Genomic DNA, 18,610 nt, shown 5'->3' with positions numbered 1-18,610 from the left:
CAAAACCTTTATCAGTTTCAGTCTTGAGTCAGGATTCCCACCCTTCTTCTGGCCACTGATGGGCACCTAATTTAGGCAAGACACTAAGAATTCAGGGCTAATGTTACACAGCATACTGTAGCCTACTTTAAAGCATGCACTTGCAATAGCTCACCTCAGCCTGCATCTCTGCTTTGCGGATCGGACAATACAGTATCTATTCAACGTATAGAAGTAGTCGTGGTAGGGAACATCGTGTGTCAGGACTTCTGAATCTACTAAATAAAACTGTGCTTCCCGACTTTCTTTATACAGAGTCTGCCAAAATAAGACAAAAATGCTTACATGCATATTTTTGATATTTCTATGTTCTCAGCAATTTAGAACATGTATACTGAAGTTCCTTCTCACAAACACAAAAGACATCAAAAATCTTATGACAAGCTGGGACAGAATGAGAAATAAATTGCAGAATCTTTCTGTGTTTATTGGCCAGAGTGAGTTTTAAGTTAAAAATTAAATTGACAATTCAAAAATCAATTGCATAATAAAGGGCCACAGCTCCTACATTCACCAAAGCTTAACAAAACCAAATGTCATCAAAAAACAAAAACAAAAAACAAGGCCATGGAGCAACTAGACAAAATATTGCTTGCCTAAAACAGGACTTGGGGGAGCTGTCAGGTAGACCTTACTCATTTTAACCACTCTTCTACTCATCCTTGGGGGAACAAGGACTGCCTTCTGAGTTCACAGAAGATTCTCCCATGCCAGAACACTCATCCCTTCCTGTGTATATGACAGTCTCTTAAAACGTGATGAAAGGCTGGGCGTTGGTGGTGCACGCCTTTAATCCCAGCACTCGGGAGGCAGAGGCAGGCAGATCTCTGTGAGTTCGAGGCCAGCCTGGTCTTCAGAGCGAGTGCCAGGATAGGCTCCAAAGCTACACAGAGAAACCCTGTCTTGAAAAAACAAACAAACAAAAAAAAAAGTGATGAAAGATAAGGGAGTCACATTTTCTTTGACACTGATGGAAAAACTCCAACAGCACACCGCCTTCAGGTGTTCACTGCTGTTTGCTCCCAACATCAAATCACAATCCTGCTGCTCAGATTGGCCAAACACTCCACCCTGAGCCAGTGAGTGTCTCCCTAGTGATGGGAAAGAGTGCCAGCTTATATTTGGTTTTAAAACTCCTGTGCTTCCCCATATGTCATGGCAGCCATCTAGCTCTTTGGCTCGCTCCCTGACATGATCCTATAAATTAGATTTTAGAGGGGATGAGAGTACGGGAACGCTCATGAGCTCATAAACTATCTTCAATCATGTTAACTGCTGCCCTATCTGCTTTTCATGTAAGCCCATCTCTGCCTCTACCAGGCCCCCTTTCTCAGTGCTAGATTAGTGTGCAAAGACACCTCAGACAGTCGTATAATTTTACATAATACTTCAGTTTACATTGTTATAAATTCATTTGTAGGTCACTTTTAAAATTAAATATCTGTGGCCTGGTGGTGGCGGCACATGCTTTTAATCCCAGCAATTGGGAGGTAGAAATGGGTAGATCTCTGTGAGTTCTAGGACAGCCACGGTGACAAAGGAAAAGCCTGTCTCAAAAACAAATAAATAAATATCCTGTCTTTAAAATATAACTGCAGGCTGGAGAACACAGCTCCGTGATAGAGTGCTTGCCTAGCATGTCTGAGATTCTAAGGCCCCATGACAAAAAAAGTTCCTCAGATGTCACAAATTCTCTCCAGCAGGTGGCCCATTTGACGAGGTGTGGTAGGGTGTGCTTTCTAGGCTTTGAAGCCCCTTCTGACCTGTGACAGTTATCGTCCCTTGCCAGGTATTGGATGAAACGGTTTCATACATTACATTGTTGCCTGTGACAGGCATCATTTCTCATGCTACAGACATGGCTCCTCTGGAGCCCTGACAGAGTGACGTACCTGCTTTTCAGTGGCAGCCGTGCATTTTCCCGTAAGTGGGTTACTGAGGACTATAGTATAGGTCATGGTTCTCAGCTGATCACCTCCAGACTCAACTGACCAGGGTGTAGATACCACATCTAATCAGAGCAAACACAGAGACTTGAAGTTGAATCAAAGGTGTAGTTTGAGAATTATATAAACATATACAAGCAGTCCTTTGAGTGTCCGTCAAAGTTTTATAACTCCATTGTAAAAAGACAACATACACCATAGAGTCTCCCATCCAGGACATGGTATAAATATAATATGTTTAGGCATTCATTAAAAAAAAAGAAGTGCACTTAATTTCAAAGTGCCTTTTCAGATTATTTAGTCACAAGTCAGCCTATTCCAGAAAAGCACAAATAATCCACTGTTAATCAGAAACAGGATCAACAATTATCCTTGAATCCTGTTATGGAAATTCCATACTATTGAAATAAAGCAACAATCAAGATCTATTTTCCCATGCATGTTACACTTGGATTTTTAGAATGTTGCCAACAAGGCCTATTGAATTATTATTTGCCAGAACATCCTTTGATTAGCATCATATTGGAAGAGTCGGTCCTCAATACTGAAGTAAAGTTCTTTATCAATAAAGCATCAAGAATGGAATTCTAAGAAAACAGCAACAGACAAAAGGATACATTGTCACTTTTTGTGAAGCTAATGTGAAAATGAAAAAGACGGGGATTGCATAATACTTAAGAATCTTTGTTTCTGATAAACAATTTAAATTGGTAAAACTTTACAACCATTAGAGTGGCTATTATATAACACTAGAAACAATGAGCATTGATCATTCCATGGCAAAACTAGTGTCTCTACGCATTGCTAGTAGGACTGTTAAATTGGTACAATTTTAGAATACAGGATGGCTGAGCCTCAAAGAAAATAAACAAAGTTACCCTTTGATGCAACAATCTGCTTCTAGACAACTACTATACAGTAAGCAGAAATCAAAGTGAGGACTTAAGTAGATATTTGCATATTAATTGCCAGGGCAGTGAGTAGCTAAAAGTTATAAACAAGCCAAGTGACATTAATGTATGAATGTATATGCAGAATACGGTATTATATATACATACATGGAATATAATTCTGCCCTTAAAAGAGGTGGAATCCTGCTAGATATCCTCTCATGGGTGGATGGATTTGAAAACATTATGTTATGTGTAAAATTCTCAGTAAAAGGCAAATGTTTTATACATTCATTTATATGAAGTAGCCTGAGTTGTTAAATTCACAAATATAAAAGATGGAACGGTCGTCCCTCAGGAACTGGTGAGGAACAAATGGAGATTTGTCATTTACAGGTTTAGAGTTTCTGTTTGTGTTGATGAGGAAGCTCTAGAGCTACATGTGCTAATAGCCACACAACGATGAATGCAGGTAATGCCTCTGAACTATATACTTATAAACAGCAAACTTCATATCATGTATATTTATTTCACTGCAACTTTAAAATCTGAGAAGCCCAGGTAAAGTAAATATGGATGTTATTTTACTAGTCATGTAGCTTCTCTGAAGGTTGACATTTACCTAAATGAAAAATATTTTAAATTGACTTTTTAATTAGAAATGATGCTGTGCAACTGTAAATAGAAATTAGAGAGACTGCCAATTTAAAAGTTCCTTATTAAAATAAATTAGATCTATGGGGCTGGTGAGATGGCTCAGGAGATATCTCAGGTTTTTTTGCCATGATAAAATAGCATGACCCAAAGCCCCCAGTGACATACTTCCTCCAGCAAGAAGACTACACCTCCTAAAAATTCTACAGCCTCTGCAAACAGTGCCACTAACTGGGGACCTGGTATTCAAATGCCAATGAGGAACATTTTTCATTCAATCTAATACAGCAGATAAAGGTGCTTGGCACCAGCCCTGCCAACCCAAAGTTTGATTTTCTGAACCCACATGGTAGAAGAAGAAAACCATCTCCACACACACATGCACTCACACATACACATTGTGAAAAGGAGAAGGAAAAGAAAGAAAGACACTTTGATTACTAGCTAGTGGGTTCTAAGAACAACACTATGGACTATAGTCATGAGGAAATTATCCTTTGGAGAAAAGCCTCTTGACTCATCCCAGGACCACCCTGTAATGTGCCTATAACTGTCCATACTTTACGAGGGAAGCCTTTGATTCCCAAAGCTATTTATGACACTGGAGAGTGGATATAACCAGCCATGTTGTAGCCAAATAAATACTAGATAACAAATGCAGTTGTGCTGCAAAAAGCAACTTTACTTCATGCCAATTTTAATAACCTGTGATGCTTCCTGGACATAAAAAGGGCAGGATGGCATCCAGCCACTGCTTAGAAAATATGGGGATGGACCATACCTAACTCTTCACAAGTATCAAGTTCTCCAGACAGAAATGAATACCAAAGTACAAGATGGATTCAACATAGATGCAGGTAAGTTAAATATGAGCCACTGGACAGAGGATGACATCCATCTCTTAGATACTCTCCATATTTTAATGGAAAATAGAAAAATTATTCTTAAAGCTATGAAACTCAGGATATAATCACAAAATTCCAAAACAACAGAACCCCTTTGCTGCCCTACTGTGAATAAGAACATTTATTTTTGGTCCTGGATTCCATATCATTGATCTTATCTATGGATATGTATGTGTCTTTATGAAAGTCTCAAATAACCTAATGGTTGACAAAAATCCTTAGGTTCCAGAATTGATTCGCTGACCATGTCAAATGGCTTACCCTGTACAAATGTCTACTTACAGTGTTCTAATTTCATACGGTTGACTTCTAATGTTAAAAAATCCGAAACATTTGATACAAATTCATTTTTAAATTTACTATAAACTAGAAATATTTAACAAAATAGAACTTTTATCACATGAACAGTGAAATTCTTCTGAAAGTATAATCAGCTCCATAGAACTATATGTTTTCATTATATTATAGGTACTGTGGCCAAAAGGGCACAGCTCTGTCATTTGCACAAAGGAAAAAACACATGGGCACTACTATTCCAACTAATATATAAAACTTCTTATTGTTTCCAAGAACAGCCTCCCAGGCTTTACCCATGTCCCCCTCCACAATAGCAGTGATGACATTGAATTCCATGTCTCTGTAAAGAAATTACACAGCATGTGTGCTTTGTATCTGCCTTCTTTTGCTTAACACTGTGTCTGTGAGGTTTACTCACAGTCATAAGTGGGACTTCAATGTTGTTTGCAATGGTATATGGAATTCTTTAGTGGAAACTTTAATGTAATTTGTTACTCTATTACTGATGTGTGTTTGAGATCCTAAATGATGCTGCCATAATCCTTACAAGCGTCTATCAGAGTGCATTCACCATATCTGGTGAATGTGTACCTCAGAGTGGAAGGACTGAGTCCAGGTATAGTTGTAATATTAATCCAGTTGTCACATAATGGAACCCTTTTGGATAGGGTTCAACTCGACTGAGTAGGTATATTGATAAATAATTGCAATTTTTTAAAGTGTATAAATTTAACTTTAAGTATCACTTACCTAATTAACCAATTATATTGTTCAAATGTATGATGTGGGATAATGCTATTGCACACTGTAAAGATTTGTCACTGTATTTGTTTAATAAAACACTGATTGACCAGTAGCCAGGAAAAAAGTATAGGTGGGGCAACCAAAATAGGAGAATTCTGGGAAGAGGAAATGCAGAGAGTGGGTCACCAGTCAGATGCAGAGGAAGCAAGATGAGAATGCCTTACTGAGAAAAGGTACCAAGCCACATGGCTAAACATAGATAAGAATTATGGGCTAATTTAAGTTGTAAGAGCTTATTAGTAATAAGCCTGAGCAATAGGTCAAACAGTTTATAATTAAAATAAGCCTCTGCTTGTTTATTTATGACTGAATGGCTGCAGGACCAGGCAGGATAGGAACTTCCATCTATACATGTGACTTTAACCAAACATTTAAATTCCAGTTTTAAAATCAACACCTTAAAATCAAATGCCTCCACCCCCACCCCATATACAACATCAGTTTCAACCCTCTAAGGATAATCCTCCCAAATTCATTATTAGGTAAGAACAGAAGACAAACCTATTATATTTCTAGAATTAGTAAATCTCTGCATAAAGTGTGAACTAGTGAAGAGCAATTCAAACATTCTCTCAGCACTGATATGAAAAACACGGTTGATATGAAGTCTTCCTTGAAGGTCTTTCTCAGGAATATTTTCTAGAAAAACAAAACATAAACCAGAGGAGAAGAAATTAAGAAAAGATAATTTCATTATTTGGGGGGATGGATGTGTTTTATTTTGGTCTTGATACAAAACAGTTTTTTAAATGTGATTATCCTACTTCAGAATACTAAAAAATACTACAAATTGGAATATATGTATATATATATATATATATATATATATATATATTAAGCATAAGCAAGTGTACTTGACTAAATAAGACCACCATCTTCAATTGTTAAAACCCCACATGCACAGAAATACTTAACTGGAGTAATATAAAACTTCTATAAGACAGCACAAAAATGAATGTTTCATATGTGATAAAAGAGACAGTATCTACCATAGCCATTTCAAATCATACCACTGAATACATTCAGTAAATACTAAGTCACTGGTGGTTCTATTTGCTACTTGCACTAACACACTGGACAAAAGGATCTCACTTAGTTTACTGCTAGCTGCCCCAGATAGGGATTATATATTTCTAGTATGTTCTCAATAACCTAAAGTCTGAGTGACAATTCCTCTGGAAAAGCATCCTCCAAAGCCGAATAATGTCCACTGGGACAATTCTTGCTCCCCCTTGAGGACTTGATAGTTATCTGCTGAAAATTACCGCAGCAAATGAAGTGACATCTCTTCACCTCTTCTGATGTTCACACGGTCACCTCTGTGTCAGACTCTGTGCTAACCACTTCTCAGCCTTATACAGCCCTCTGGAAGAAGTGGCATTGTCATCCTCCTCTTCAGAGAAGGAAAGTGTGGCAGAGAGACAATTGCCAAGATGCCAAGGTCAGGAGTGACTGCTCTGGAATTTGAATCCACTCCAGCACACAAAAAAGTACCCTTCACTTTACATTGCCAGAAAGCATTTAACTGAAAAGACTATATATATTTAAAAAAGGAAAAATAGAAAGGAAAGAGGCAGGAATAGAAGCCTAATATGTAATGGAAATAGCGGAAACAACATAACACAAATTTTTAATGATTTGAAGACAGTGACTAGTTGACTAGTTATTATCTCAAGCCTTATTTTCCACCAATACACACACACACACACACACACACACACACACACACACACACACACAAAAAAAAAAAAAAAAAAAATGACAAGAGCTTCAAACATCAGAAACCAAGCTCCAAGGGTTACCTGTGAGAAGCATCTGTCAATATTAACCTACAGGAATCAGTGTGGTTAAACAAAAGGCATTGTCTACAAACCAGAAAAGCATCTAACCCTTCCCCCACCACTATTGCTCGCTCCCTCACTATTGATTTGTGTGTAGAGAATTTTCAAATGCCATGTAGATACAGATTTACCCTCTTCTTGTAAAAACACTATTTATAGGCCGAACAATTCACTGAAATTCCAAAGAGCTCCTTGGGTGTAGAAATCATCACTGGAATTAGGCAATTTGCTAAAGTTCTGTAAGATAGCCTTCCTGCTAGGCTTGGGAAAAGGCTTTCACTAACACAGAAGTATTATATATTCATGATAAAAAATAACACAAATATTCACAATGGAAGCAAACAGATATAGGTGATTCAATAGAATTTCTTCAGAAAATTCTTTCTATAAAAGAATCCAGGGCTGGAGAGGTGGCTCAGAGGGTAAGAGCATTGGCAGCTCTTCCAGAGGTCCTGAGTTCAAGTCCCAGCAACCACATGGTGGCTCACAAACATCTGTAATGAGATCTGATTCCTCTTCTGGAGGGCTGGCAGAACACTGTATGCATAATAAATAAATCCTTAAAAAAAAAGAATCCAATCCAAAATGCTACATTATAATATTTTAGTTATAATATCTCCTTAGTTGTCTCTAATCTGGGGTTCTAATCATGCCTTCTCATAATTTATGCTTCTTAGTTATGCCCTTGAGCCCTGAAGAGCACTTGTCGGTTATTTTACATGATTTTCAATGTGGGCTTGCTTGCTGTTTTTCATGAATACACTAGAATAGTGGGTTAGGGGGAAAGAACACTGTTAGGATTAATGCTCTTGGCTGTTGAGAATGATGCAATGATAACCCTGAGCAGGCAAGGGATGCTATAAGCAGCTCTGGCTTTTATCTGAGGGGGCGTATACCCCTGAAAAGACGAATTATATATGCATAAGAATTCTGTATCTCCTACATCCCCATTAATATCTGTTGGGGTTTGTTTGCTTGTGTTTTTGATGATAGCCATTACAACTGGGGTGAGATGGAATCTCAATGTAATTCTTTTGGGATGTTTGGGTTTGGGGTGGGGTAGTGTTTGCCTGGTTTTTTGTTTGTTTGTTTCTTTGAGGCAGTTTCATATAGCACATGCTGCCCTCAAACTTACTATGTAGCCGAGGATGACCTCCTACTTCTGAACCTTCTGCCTCTGACTCCCTGTTACTAGGATTGCAGGCCTGTGTCACCATGTCCTATTTTATGCAAGGCTGGAAACTAAATCCAGGGCTTGGGGAATGTGCTAGGCAAGCACTCTAGCAAATGAGCTCCACTCGCTAACCCATCAAAGTAGCCTTCCCCAAGAGCTAAGAAGATTTTCATGTGTATTTATTGGCCATTTGTACTTTTTAATGGGAAAAGTGGTTTTCAGTTCATTTGTCCATTCATTAACTGAATCACTTGCTCTCTGGCTATTTAATTTTTGGATATTTTCTGGATAGTAATCGCTGTTGGGTATGAAAAAGACTTCCTCCTATTCTGTAGGATGTCTTACCACTCTACTGATTTTCTTTTGCTGTGCAGATTTTTTGAAGTTGAACACAATTAGGCCAAGCACATCTGATATTTTCTCTACACCTAGAAGCATTTCTCTTAAGGGGTCCTATTTTATAACTTTTCAAAAGTGAGCTTTTTATTCATATTAAAAATGGAAAGATTACACTTGTGTACATTCTTCTATATAGTACGTTCATACTTCTCCTAAGCTCGTTAGGTGATAGATTCTGAATTATGACTGATAAAAGTGCAATTTACTGTATCAGTATCAGAAATTAATAATATATTCTGCATGGAAATTTGCTCAAGGAAATAAATAAATGAAATGAACTGTTCCTGGGTTAGGTTACTCATTTATGATATTCTTGACATTTCAATATTCTCCAAAGATCAATACCAATAATACTGCTGTTGCATAGAAAGTTGACAGGTGGTTCTTTTTAAATGAAGAGAGGACACTGCTCAACTCAGGAGCAGGGTACTTTTGTCAATATAGGGAAAAAAAAAAAACGCTTCAAAAATACCAGCTAAGGGACTGGAGAGGTGGTTGCTCATCCAGAGAACCCAAATGTGGATCCCAGCACCCACTTTGGGCAGCTCACAACCACCTGTAACTCTAGCTCCAGGAGATACAAGGACCTGCTACCTTTGTGCACGCCAGCAGTTTCATGCACACACATACACAAATACACATATTTGAAAACATTTTTTTAAAGTATCAGTAGAAATCATTTGGAATGAGGCAGATGACTAAAGGGGGAACACAGTAACATGAAACTCACAACATACACTGCCATTGTTTTGAGGATGCAGAACAGTGTCCTAGACAGGTAAGGATTGAGTTGGATTCCCTCCATGAGACAGTAGCACCATATTCTGTGTTAGTTGGTTTTGTCAGGGACTTGTGATTCTAGAGTGAATCTCTATGTCAAAATAACCCAGTGTTCCTTCCCCAGAATTGTGATATGAAAGGCAGGGCAGGATTTTCTCATTTTTCTATCATGGTGGTGTAAACATAATCCCAGCACTCGGGAGAGGGCAGGAGGGACCCTGGATGCCCAAGGCCAACCTGAGCAATATGACCAGTTTCAGGACAGCCAGGGCTACACAGTAAGACCCTGTGCCAGCAAACCTAAGCAATGTTTGGTTTAAAAAGAGCCCCACCCAGCCATCTCCCTTTAGCCTTCCACATCATTCTCCAATCTCCCAGCTTGGTCGACTTCATTTGATCTTTCTCATTTTCTACCTAGATCATTTCCTGCCAATGGCTTCATTATTTTACAACCTCGAGAAAAGAGAAAAACAGAGTCATCTTTATACTCATTTGAAAGTTATGATGAGCCTGATATTTGAAACACATTTAGGGAAAACAGTGGGATCACCCAAATTATTATCTAATATAATCTATTAAGAAAAACTCACTCTTAGCCGGGTGTTGGTGGCGCACGCCTTTAATCTCAGCACTTGGGAGGTAGAGGCAGGTGGATGTCTGTGAGTTGAGACCAACCTGGTCTACAAGAGCTAGTTCCAGGACAGCCTCCAAAGCCACAGAGAAACCCTGTCTCAGAAACAAACAAACAAGAAAAACTCACTCTTATATCTTAAGGACACTTTAGGGAAAACACCGTGTAACTGCTCACTGCCAAAGCAAGCAGTTTTTAAAGAGGCACCAGTAAGGATCACAGAGTGACCAGGGCCCAAGTACAGTAACTACACACTCTCATCTTTCCCTTATTCCTAGATGTGTGTGTGCAGCCTTTGAGTTTTAATGTGACTGTTCCAGGAACTCAATAATGAAATGACTTTTTAAGACAATTCTTAAGAGTAGGTTTAATGAAAGAGAAAATAGTTCCTTGTTTTGCTGTCACTTGCCTATTTGGCCACTGGGTGCCAGAATAGATCTTCCTAGAGTTCCAAGTTCAGTCAGGAAGCCAGCACATGCCTAATTCACGCCCTCACATCCTAAAGTAAGGCCATAACACCCATCATTCCCGTCATGCCTACTATACTGACTTCGATGCCAGTGATCTTCGTATTTTCAGGAAAGACTTAATATAAAACCTACTGTGTAATATGACATACTTAGAGAAAGTAGGGAGCTTGGCTTGCTAAGTTGCCCATAGACATCTTTGCTATTGTTGTTATTGTTGTTATATCCTCAAATATCCCCTGCTACCCTCTTCCTCCTGTCCCACCTCCTGGGCATACACTGAGGACAGAGCACAAAGGTATCTAGCTCTCCACAGCCAGGAGAGTGTCCTCACCAGAAAGCAATGCTGCTGGGCCTGACCTGTGACTTTTGCACTATAGAACTGTAAGGAATTACATTGTTCTCGTCTGACCTATGTGAATGGAAGTATCTATCTTTCGTGGCAGCCCACGCTGCCTATATCATGAATAATCGTGGAAGGGGCATACCAGGCAGGCTTGGCACATGGCTGTCATGTTTCATGAAGCCTCATGGCTGTCATGTTTCATGAAGCCTAGGTACCCTCAGCAGCTGCTGCTGTTCCATGGCTGGTCTCACCTCTTCCTCTGGGGAGAGCAGCTGGCTTGACTTATGAGTAATTCATACATATTTTCAGCCCAGCCTTGTTACCTCTGGCACATGTAAGTGGATTTTCCTCTTACTTGGCCACCATCACTGCAAAGGGTACTATTTTGGTCCCTCTGACTTGCTCTTTGTTTCTTTTCCCAATTTTAGTTTCTTTTCCCAATTTTATTACAGTAGGGATATCAGGAAGGATGCTATTTGTTGAGCCCATGTAACAATATACAGCATACAATAAAAATAGCAGCCAGAGTATAACACATTTGATACCCAGAAGGCCTTTCTTTCAGTAAAGATTCTGGTTATTCATCATCATTAGAGTCTAGCTAAATCTATTAGTTTTCTAAATTCAAATGACATTTTACTTTTTACATTTCCTTTATTTATTGTGGGGAGGGTACATGGGTCATTGCACATATGTAGGGCCAAAGGAAGACTTGCAGGAGTCTATTTCTCCTTCCATTATGTGGATCCCAAGGACTGAACTAAAGCTATTTGGCTCAATGGCAAGTACTATTACCCATAGGGCCACATCACTGGCTCTGTGAGTTATTTTTAAACACCATGTAGACTAGTATTAGCAGTTTTCTTTGTAAAAATATTTCAACTACAGAATGTTCTTTAAAAGTGATTTGAACTGGGCAGTGGTTAGTTCCAGCACTGAGGAGGCAGAGGCAGGTGGATCTCTGACTTCAAGGCCAATCTGTCCTACGAAGTGAGTTCCAGATTAGCCAAAAAAAAAAAAAAGGAAGGAAGGAAGGGAGAAATGTGATTTGAAAATAAATTTTAAAAATTTGCCAGGCAGTGGTGGCACACACCTTTAATCCCAGCATTTGGAAGGCAGAGACAAGGAGATGTCTGTGATTTCTAGGCCAGCCTAGTCCCCAGAGCTAGGTCCAGAACAGCTAGGGCTATACAGAAGAACTCTGTCTCAAAAAGCAAAACAAAACAAAATTAAAAATTCAATGGATATTGATTTTAATAGAAACAGTTCAGATGTAATTGTGAGGATGTGACCATGTGTCTGCCTTTAAAGTTATTTTTAAATATTTCTCGAAAATAATCTAAAAACAATAGTCAAAAGCATGTAACTTCACCCATACAAAGTAGAATAATAATCTTCTAAGCAATCTTTTTTGAAAAAAGTTGCTTTCTAAGCATTTTATTTCCTAATGGAAGCCACACAGTAATTTAATATTCATCTCAGAATGTGCATCTGCCATGACTACTTGTTATATATATATATATATATATATATATATATATATATATATATATATGTGTGTGTGTGTGCATGCGCACGTGTGTGTGTGTGGGGGGGTAGTGTAAAATCAGTCTTGCAGAGCCTTTGCTAAGATGTTTGTTTGAGGCAGGGTGTCATTATGAGTCTTGGCTAGCCTGGGATTCATTATGTAGATCAGTCTAGCCTCAAACACACAGAGATCCTCCTGCCTCTGCTTCCCAAATGCTGGGATTCAGTTGTGCACCACCACACCCAGCAGATGTCTTTTTTTTTTACAAAGAAGAGAAAGAAGAATTTGGGAAGTTCTGGACACAGTGCTCATGCCTTTAATCCCAGCAGTGGCAGAGGCAGGAGGGTCTAAGTTCGGCAGGACTAAAAAGTCAGTTACAGCCCAGCCATCCAAGACCACACAGTGAGAACCTAGCTCCAAGAATAATAATAATAGCAATAACTTGGGAACTCCTTTGGTTAAGTGAAAAGAACACAGGTCTCAAAGGTCTTATCCTCAACCCAGCCTCAGTACAGTTAACTAGCTACATGTGTTTAAAAACCCATTGATTTCATCTTTCTCTAAATAAATACATTAACAATGGGACCATCTTACCCCATTTAGTCTGCTGGAACAGCATACAGACTTGCTTTTCACTGTGTCCACTGCAATGAAAGCTTTGTTTGTGTGTGTGTGTGTGTGTGTGTGTGTGTGTGTGTGTGTGTGTGTGTGTGTGTGTAGTCTGCTGGAACAGCATACAGACTTGCTTTTCACTGTGTCCACTGCAATGAAAGCTTTGTTTGTGTGTGTGTGTGTGTGTGTGTGTGTGTGTGTGTGTGTGTGTGTGTGTGTGTGTGTGTGTGTTATCTGTAAAGTCCAGGGGACAACTTGCAGTGTTGTTCCTCAGGAGACATCTTCCTTTAGTTTTTGAGGCATGGTCTCGTCTCTCATTGGGACCTGGCCCTTGCTGATTAGGCTAGGCTGCCTGGCCAGTGAGACCTCTGTTGTTGGGAGTACAGACCTGCACACCATGGCCACCAAAGCTGGGTCCAGAGATATCTCACTGTGCCCTGGCTTGCTATTCCTGAAAGCTTGGAATTCTAAGCCAACCTAATGGAGACTTTCAAATTCCAGGCTTTGAGAGACACGCAGATGGGCCAGACTGACAAGTTCTTCTCCTGTGTTCTATATGCATTTATTCCTTTTCTGGTTCCCTATAGTGTGAGGCTGCCACAATCAAACTCTCACTCTGCACACACCTAACACAAGGGTAAACATTAGAAGACATGCCTGGAATTTTGTTAAGATTTAAATTCTTTACCTTCGTCAACAGAATCTGAAGTGCTGCTTTTGTCCAGAGAAAGGTACTCATTTTTATTCAAGTCCAGTGATTTGGAGGGCGTTCTACTTAACCTCTTTTCTGAAACTAGTGAAAGGCTTTTTTTCAAATGTTTCTCACTCTGGGACTCTTCTTTTCCTAATCCCTAAAAGACAAACAATTCAGTTAAAAAGTAAAAACAAACAAACAAAAATAACTTATTTAAGCTTAGGTCTCACAGTAAAAACTTTAATAGTAAATATTAAGAGTAAAGACATGAAATGATGTTTTTTGAAAAATATCTAAAGCATTCTGTTAAGATTGACTGCTACCCTTGACATAGAGATAATATAGGTCCTCCCTGAGGTGTTCTCATGCAGTATGAATGACACATTTATGAAGAGAACCATGTAAAAGGGATTCAAAGAAAGGTATTAGCTTGTGAGCAGCTAAAGCAGAAGGGAAGGGAAAGGAAGGGACAGAAGGCAAAAATAAGAAACAATCAGGCCTTTGGGGTGGGTAAGGGAGAGAGGTCAAACCCTGTTTGTTTATTTATCTGGTGTCCACTTCTCACCCATCTCTCAAAATCAATAACTAAAATAGAAATGGAAAGAAAATAGAGAGATAGAAGTAAGTCACCTAGGAGTGTGGTGGGGAGAGGAGTGAGTTCATAGCAAACTGGTCCTAGAGATAAAAATATTAAAATATACCAAAATTTGACATGTATACTTTCTGGGCATATTTAATAAGGACATGTCATTATTAAATGACAGACATTAAAAAAATGACAGACATTAAATAAAAGTGTTATTGCTATGTTATAACTCAAATAGAACTAACTATAATTAGTAAGATAAGTAAAGAATCTATATTAGAAAAAAAAGAATCTATATTAGCTATACAGAAAAATTCCGTTTTGTACTGTGTGTACACCGACAAAAGACAGCACAAAACATGCATCCAGCCCTTCTCCTTTCTGCCCTAGAAGATGCTTGCCTAGTCCTGAACTCAGCTCTAGGGAGGACACAGGTTTCCACTGGCCAATGGGGAAGCTGGGTGGTAAGTGGAACCCAGGATACATCTTACTAATGAGTTACACTACCCTACCCAGAGAACTGACTCTTCAAGCAGAGCAGACTACAGCTAAAATCAAGAGGTGATGCATTTGGGAGTTCCACAGGAGAAAGCATTATGGTTACTTAGCAGACCCAGGGCCTCTCAAACAGCTGAGCAGAGCTCCACACATATATTTCTCCCATTAACTAAATTGTATTTCCTATTATAGGAATAAAGATACCTACATGAAAGGTAACAAATGTTGGCATCTGTATTGATTTTATCTCCAGATATTTTCCTGTATTTTCCAAGGAATATTAATTTTATAATGAGCATGTTTCCATTGGAAAACAGTTGTTTCTGGGTTTTTTTTTGTTATTTTCAATTTGATGACAGTAAAACATCAAACAAAGTGAAAGATGGACACCATTTGCTGACCTCTGAAATCGGAGAGTCTCACCATAATGCTCCTGGGGAAAAGACCCAGCTTCCAAAGCCGAAAACCTCTGTCCTAAACATCAGCAAGTAAGTAATCAGTCTATTGCACTCTTTTACATCCCATTCACCATGAAGAGAACAGGCAACTTATTTTTGGACATAACTAAAGGTAAGATCCAACAGACTAAGTATTCCAAGAGGAGCCACAGAAGACTGAGGAAGTGGAAAGGACTAAGACAGACTAAAGTCCTGAGAACCCACTCCTCAAAGATGGACTTTGATAAATGGGTAATGAGACTGCAACAAGTCCCCCATCTTATTACCTCCCCTAACTGAGTGTTTCACATGTAAATATTAACTTCCAGAATGACAATCCTTGTGCAGTACTAGATCCCTAAGTGTCCATGTTTATAAAACTTATACTGAACAAGTTTTATAAAAGTAGGCTGACATAGAGGTATGATGAAGGATGATTGTCTAAAACAAGTGTAGAGTTCAGGGACCTTTCACATGAATAAATTCTATGTCAGTATTTTCCCAAAGGTGTCTTAAAAAAGAACCATTACTAACTACATGCAGGCTCACTTTCAATTACAACAGCCAATGGTTTTAGGACACTCAGTGAATGCTAGGAATTGTTCTCAGTACCTTAATAGCTTTCTTTCTTTCTTCCTTCCTTCCTTTCTTTTTCTCAAGACGGGGTTTCTTTGTGTAGCCGTGGCTGTTATAGAACTAGTGCTGTAGACCACTTAGACTTATGACACTTGAAAAAACTGAAGCTCACCAGCTAACTGAAAAGCCAGTCACTAGCTGGACTGTCATTTTTAATGTGTTACCTAAGGAGTTTCTACTAAAAAGAAATGGATGTGTCCTCTGTGACCCAGCTATGCTCAAAGGCCTGTCTCTCCCTATTTGAAACAGACTGTCTCCACCACATGCATTTCCTTCACATGGGGAAATTCTGCCAACTACAGATTTCTGGGTCCTGTTATATTTTAAGAAGTATTAGTAGTGTCTTAACATGTTGCTCAGGGGCCTGCACCTTAGCTATCTTTGAAGAATACCACATTCTTTCCCCACATAACGTCTGCTACTTAGAGATACATACTCTTTTTCTAAAACAAAGCAGCAGCTGGACAGTCTAAGCTTTTCAACATTTCTAATACATTGCATTTTTTTACTTGCTCTCATGTAGGTGTGGGTTTTAGGGAACAGCAGATACTAACTCTCTTCGGTGAGTTTCCATCCAGGGACTCGGTTTCTGAAACTCGGCTAATTGACTCCTGTGTAAAGCTGATGGCCTTGGAGAACTTTTCATCTCTTTCCCCAGAGTCATCCACACTGTTTCTTTCTGGACTTCTGTAGGAAACACAGCATTAGGGAAGCAGAAGGTCACATCCAGGCACACAATCCTCGGTGCTCCTCTCTGAGGTCTTTGCAAGTCTAACAAATCATCTCAACAAACAATAGATTGTTATGCTGTAACCAGCTCCTGTTATAACAAGCTATCCTCTTAGAAACATCAGCTGACTTCATTCTTGAAAATAAAACATATACTCCTATGCAAATCCACACATTTCAGAGACGACTAAAAGTATAATGAAATACAAGTTGCCCCAGCAGTAGCCAATCGGACGCTTGTTTAAGGTCGAGGTATAAAACCACAGAGCTCTGAAAGTTTAGGAAGATGTCTGGGTCAGATGCCACTTGGCACCTGAAGTCAGTCTTACAAGTCTTGCTTCTGATGTACTCTCAGTGGAGGCCGCCAGGCCCTCTAGGAGGCACAAGCTCCTCATGTCTGAATGCAATGGTCATCAGTCAGGCTAAGGCTAGATACAAAGACATTGGATACAAAAATGGGGGAAAGTGGGAAGGGAAATAGGCCCCTCATGCTGAGATCTAGTTTGTATTTCCTTCTAGCTGGGTGTCAAGAAACTTCAAAACAAATGGACAAAAGCAAAACTGCTGGCAAAGAGCCTCATGTAGTGGTGCACACCTTTAATTCCAGCACTCAGGAGGTAGAGGGGGGCAGATCTCTTTGAGTTCAGGGCCAGTCTAGTCTATGGAGCTGGCTGAATTCCAGGACAGCCAGGGCTACACAAATCTTGTCTCAAAAAACAAAACAAAACAAAAGACTGCCTGCAAAGAAAATACTAGTTTTCCTACAGACATCTCAAACAAGGCCGTTCAAACAAACAACCATCTATGTTTAGTTAGGATGAGAATGTTTATGGCCTGAGGCTTAATTGTGCCAACATTCCTCTCATCCCTGAGTCTAAGCAACACACCACATAAAGTCACATTAGAGTTTCTTTTAACAAAAGAAAATTCTTTAAGTGAAATAAGTAAACCAGCTCATATCTTCGCACTTGATCTCTAAAGCTTAGCTTTTACACTTTGTTCATCTTTAAGCTTTGTAATGAATTATATATGCCCTTTAAACAGTATAACTTTTTTAAATGACAGTATGAATACATGTATCCACTACAAAGAAGACTAAGCATGACTCTCTTGAGAAGCCCCACACCCATGTCTTAGATGTGTTCTTTTTTCCTAAAAGGTAGGTCTTTCTTTTTGCCCCCCACAACCCATGCTTCTATCTAAGCATGCACTTGCTCCTATCACCATATCTACTTAATAAACTTGTTTTATTCTGGTTTGTCCTGAAATTCTTCTCTGTGATGAGGATTCAGCTGGACCTGAGGTGAAGTCCCTAAGGGTACTGTGGGCTCCTCAGGCTACTGGCTGCTTAGAGGCGTTTTCTTAATTGAAGTTCCCTCCTATGGTGGTTTGAAAGAAAATGTCCCCCAAAGGGAATGGCACTGTTAGGAGTAGTGCCCTTGTTGGAGGATGAGTGAGTTGGTCAGCCGACTTCCTATTGCCTGAAAGATGTAGAACTCTCATCTGTGCCAGCATCACCATCATGATGATAATGGATTCAACCTCTAAACTGTAAGCCAACTCTGTGGCGGTGCATGCCTTTAATCTCAGGCAGATCTCCGTGAGTTTGAGGCCAGTCTGGTCTACAGGGCCAGTTCTAGGACAACCAGAGCTACACAGAGAAAACCTGTCTTGAAAAAAAAAAAGAAAGAAAAGAAAGAAGGAAGGAAGGAAGGAA

General features: G+C 39.3%; 1 protein-coding gene across 3 annotated transcripts in view; it reads right to left on the bottom strand.

The window, feature by feature from the left end:
* The window catches only part of Gramd1c (GRAM domain containing 1C), a 72,579-nt gene that overhangs the window by 9,486 nt on the left and 44,483 nt on the right, over window positions 1-18,610 (bottom strand). For all 3 annotated transcript variants that reach the window (XM_027412644.2, XM_027412642.2, XM_027412641.2), the window contains 5 exons: window positions 16,719-16,851; window positions 14,002-14,164; window positions 6,037-6,174; window positions 1,932-2,050; window positions 155-297 (listed from right to left, as the gene is read on the bottom strand). In XM_027412644.2, the coding sequence (XP_027268445.1) occupies window positions 155-297; window positions 1,932-2,050; window positions 6,037-6,174; window positions 14,002-14,164; window positions 16,719-16,851 (696 nt within the window). The remainder of the gene's footprint in view (window positions 1-154; window positions 298-1,931; window positions 2,051-6,036; window positions 6,175-14,001; window positions 14,165-16,718; window positions 16,852-18,610) is intronic.

Source organism: Cricetulus griseus, chromosome 4 (assembly GCF_003668045.3).
Source record: "Cricetulus griseus strain 17A/GY chromosome 4, alternate assembly CriGri-PICRH-1.0, whole genome shotgun sequence".
Lineage (NCBI taxonomy): Eukaryota > Metazoa > Chordata > Mammalia > Rodentia > Cricetidae > Cricetulus > Cricetulus griseus.
Note: the sequence above shows the minus strand (reverse complement) of the source record. Positions and strands in the feature narration are given on the sequence as shown.